At 39.5% G+C, this 4217-nt stretch overlaps 1 protein-coding gene across 1 annotated transcript; it reads left to right on the top strand.

Moving 5' to 3' along the window:
- Nucleotides 1-1134: 1134 nt before the first annotated feature.
- On the top strand, nucleotides 1135-4213 carry LOC121963176 (betaine--homocysteine S-methyltransferase 1-like; the record flags this gene model as incomplete). The annotated part of the gene is made up of 5 exons (XM_042513501.1): nucleotides 1135-1286; nucleotides 2844-2976; nucleotides 3276-3388; nucleotides 3486-3677; nucleotides 4112-4213. Coding segments are annotated over exons 1-5 (558 nt in total), but the record flags the coding sequence as incomplete, so codon positions are not given.
- Nucleotides 4214-4217: the final 4 nt, after the last annotated feature.

The raw sequence follows: 4217 nt of genomic DNA, 5'->3' as shown, positions 1-4217 counted from the left end.
TGCACACTAAACCCTGGGTCAGAGCCAGGTGAGACTGAGCACAGCAGTCATTTCCAGATAAGTTATAATGTTTTGTAAAAGGCAGCAAAGAGTGGCACAAGATGACATCAAGAAAATGTTATGTAACAAAGCAAGATAACAGGGGAACGTGTGTGTGTTTTTGTTCTGGAGGAGTGTTGATTTACAACCAATTAATTAGCAAAATTTTGTCTTAGGGCTCGTCGAGAGTACTGGGAAAACCTTCTGCCTGCTTCTGGACGTCCCAATTGCCCCTCCATGTCCACACCAGAGGATGATTATGAACAAAAGCTGAAATCTACCATATCGACATAATGTCTTGTATGAACTACAGTTTTCTCTATTCTTCATATGTCTGATCAGATTATCCCCTTTTCAGATAAAAATGGCAATCAGGGTACTTATCAACCACGTCTTTGTGTACGCAGAGATCTGTGAAATGGGTCGTAGGCTACTGTTTCAAAAATCATCACCTGTCATTATTTTAAGTGCATTATTTGTTGGTTTGGTATTTGTTTAGTTGGCTCAGTCATATTACACATACTGTAACTTCATTATTGAATCAGCTGCTTCCTTTTAGTACTGTAACTATGCATTAATCTTCTAAGCTTCATAAACAATTTGACTTCCACTTGTTAATAATTGTAATTGTATTAGCAATAAAACATCAGAGGTTTGTCAGTACTGTTCACTGATTGTTTAAATCTGCTGTGAAACATTTTAAAATTAAAAAAAATAAATAATTGTGTCTTGTTTTTTCAACTATCCTTTTTTTATTGTTTGATCCTTTATACAGACTAGTGTATATTAGGTTTATCAAATGAAGTGGCCAAACTAAGTGAAATGTAGCTTATCAGCCAAATGTTATTCACTGTTGCACCTTTTATGGAGCAAAACATATTTTTAGAGCAAATATGACACTGCAGTGGAACCACTGATCCTGTTATCACAAAGGCGTTGAATCTTCATCTGTCGTTTGATTTAATATCAATGCGGTTTATCACTGTCAAATGTTTTGGTGTTTTTATTCACGTAGATAGATGGTCGGCGTCTTTTCTTTTTTTTTTTTTTTTTTTTTGAGTAATTGAAGGGGGCGGGGGAAGGTGCGCGCGCGCTGAGTCTCTGACTGCCACAGCCTCCCTCACCTCTGCTGTCAGTGACAGTGCTGCTGCTGATCCCTGACTCACCTCAAACAAGCTTTAATCTCGGTTTCTTCCAGGTTTTGCACGCTTGCCAGGACTTTGTCTACCATGGGAAGCAAGAGGAAGGTATGTCAAAGAAACATAACAAGTTACCTCGCGATTTGATGGTGATGTGAGTGAAACTGGTTAAAAGTAACTCAGTGTGGAGCTAATGCGAAGTGAATGCATTTCGATTCTCCAACTTAAAACTCACCTGTATTCTAAAGAGTGATTTAATGGAAAATGTTGAAAGCAAATTTTCAGTGCTCTGGTGTAACATCCTCATGCCTGCACATTTCTGTTGAAAGGAGATTAGCAGAGGTGCAGACACTAGGCAGTATCCATTTTTCCTAACTTTATATCATGCATATCATGCTTTATTTCACCAGGTTATAACATATATGACGTTATATCGTCTTAAAAAAGTTAAAAGCTTAGCTGTGGGTGATAGAAGTCATTGTAGCATGTGTGTCACTATCTCACCTACAATGGTTTCTTTCTAATCTGCATTTTTGCCTTATTACACAAGTCTTGCAAGGTTTATAGCAATACTCCCAAACAAGGGCAGAAACTTTCATTTTCACCCGTCCTATAACATTATCCCCACCACTCGCAGTCATCATCTTTCTCAGCTCTACTGCCTGTTTCACCAGCCGAGACAGACTTTACATACCATACTGTGCACTTCAATACAGCATCTCCGTATCAGTTTAACAGAGAGAGGAGCATCTGTCTTCTTGACAGTATTAAAATCATAACTTCTAAATGCCCTGGTGTAAAAACCATGATTCCATCCAAGCCTAGCAGCAGCTGTAACATATCGCCTATTCAGATTCAGAATATAATAACTGGCAAACAGTAGGTTAAAGAAGAAGCAGCAAACGACTAAAGTGGGCTACACCTTTAAATGTGTAAAACAATTGTGTTTTCAATCAACGTTCAACTGCTAGAAAAACTTAATCATGCGGCTGTCCCAAAGCATTGAGGCTGCACGGGCTCTCTGTCACCTCATGCTGAAGCTGTGGTGCACACAGTTGTCTGTCCCTCAAAACTATTAGGGTATCTGTCTCTCTCTGTCGCCTTCTAAATCTTGCTCTGATGTACTGATATAATAAGGAAAGCTATAGACTAGCAAAAAAAATAATAAAGAATTTTTATTTTTATGCCAATATTGTCTCTGATCTCTAATTGATCTCAGTGTGAACACTAAAGACACATATTAATACAAGTTAAATCATATCTAGATACAATGTGATTACAAGACGCATTTTATTGCAAGCTATAAAGGGGGTCAATGTGACGACGTTTGCAAATGTTTAACACATTGCCCTGCTCATTCAGTATGTTGTATGATGTAAATCTAAATATATAACTAATTAAGTAGTTAAATGTCAACACTGAGAGATTCAAAACAATCCCAAGAGACCTGGAAAACTATTTATTTCAAATGCGCAGAGTTCAACATGACATTCCTGTTTGAGCCACGTCATGCCTGAACTACTTCTCAAGTGAGTGTTATATGTGAGTTTTTAGACCTGCAGGGATATATGTGTAATATGTTTGTGCATGCATGCTCTTTATGAGTACAGAAACTATCTGCAGGTGTGTGTTGATGTGTCTTTATCTGGGTCTGTGTGTATTCAGGGTATCTTGGAGCGACTAAATGCTGGGGAGGTGGTTGTAGGAGATGGAGGTTATGTGCTGCAGCTAGAGAGACGTGGATATGTAAAGGCAGGACACTGGACACCTGAGGCTGCAGTTGAACACCCTGAAGCAGGTATGTACCCGTCTATGGCTGGTTGAACCGGTTAGGCGCCCAGGTACAAAAATCTGCCACACATTACAAAAACATTTTTTTAAAAGAGAGACAGAGACAAAATTAGCAAATAACGTAATAATTAACGGTGCCAGTTCCCCAACAAATTTGCAATTAATCAAATTACCAAAACCTATTGGCAAACAGCAAGTTTAGGAATATGGGGACCCACATTTTAAGACCTTTTTTTATCCGTCCATAATCCATCTTCCTGAGTTCATCATAGAGACCTCTCCTCCGTCTCTCTGTTTCTCTGTCAGTGCGTCAGCTGCACAGAGAGTTCCTGAGAGCAGGAGCCAACGTGATTCAAACGTTCACCTTCTACTGCAGCGAGGACAAGCTGGAGATAAGCGGCAACGTCACCAACATCACCGTCAGTATAAAACCTTCTCAATAAAGCAGCAATATTATTCTGTTTACATCAAATGATGACAATAATCCTCATATCTATCTGCTCTGGTTTGATCCAGGGGGCCCAGATCAATGAGGCAGCATGTGACCTGGCCAGGGAGGTCGCCAACGAGGGTGATGCGTTGGTCGCTGGAGGCGTGTCCCAGACTCCCTGTTATGTGCAGAGTCACAGTGAGACTGAGGTCAAGACCATCTTTAAGAAACAGATGGATGACTTTCTCAAGAAGGACATTGATTTCTTCATTGCAGAGGTATGACTAACAAGGAAACTTTGAGGGGAGTAAACTGTGAAATTGACTGTAATGTGCAGGAATTTGTATTTTGAGCTCAACGATGAGTCAAATGACTAATAAAAATGTGATACTGACTCTGCAATTTTACACAACTTTTTGCCCTTTTCTTCTCACTGCTTTGGTCATGATAAACCCACTGTGTGCTTCCTGCCCACACACACACACAATTAGTAACTAGCTAGGTGTAGCAATTAAAGAGGCAGATACTTTTGGGGTGGTTGAGACCAGACTTAAACTAAACTGAAGTCAATATTTTTGGGGTTTTTTTTTAAGTACACTGAGGCAAAAAAAAAAAAATCAATGAATTCATTGTACATTTTCAGTGTTTTTTTTATTGCTTCTTTTTTCAAGGTCAAGTTTTTTTGATTACATGTGTATCTTTTTTTCTGCAGTACTTTGAACATGTGGAAGAGGCCATGTGGGCAGTGGAGGTGCTAAAGACCAGCGATAAACCAGTGGGAGCAACGCTTTGCATCTCCCCTCAAGGAGACATGCAGG

This window comes from Plectropomus leopardus, unplaced genomic scaffold, assembly GCF_008729295.1.
Source record: "Plectropomus leopardus isolate mb unplaced genomic scaffold, YSFRI_Pleo_2.0 unplaced_scaffold10259, whole genome shotgun sequence".
Lineage (NCBI taxonomy): Eukaryota > Metazoa > Chordata > Actinopteri > Perciformes > Serranidae > Plectropomus > Plectropomus leopardus.
Note: the sequence above shows the minus strand (reverse complement) of the source record. Positions and strands in the feature narration are given on the sequence as shown.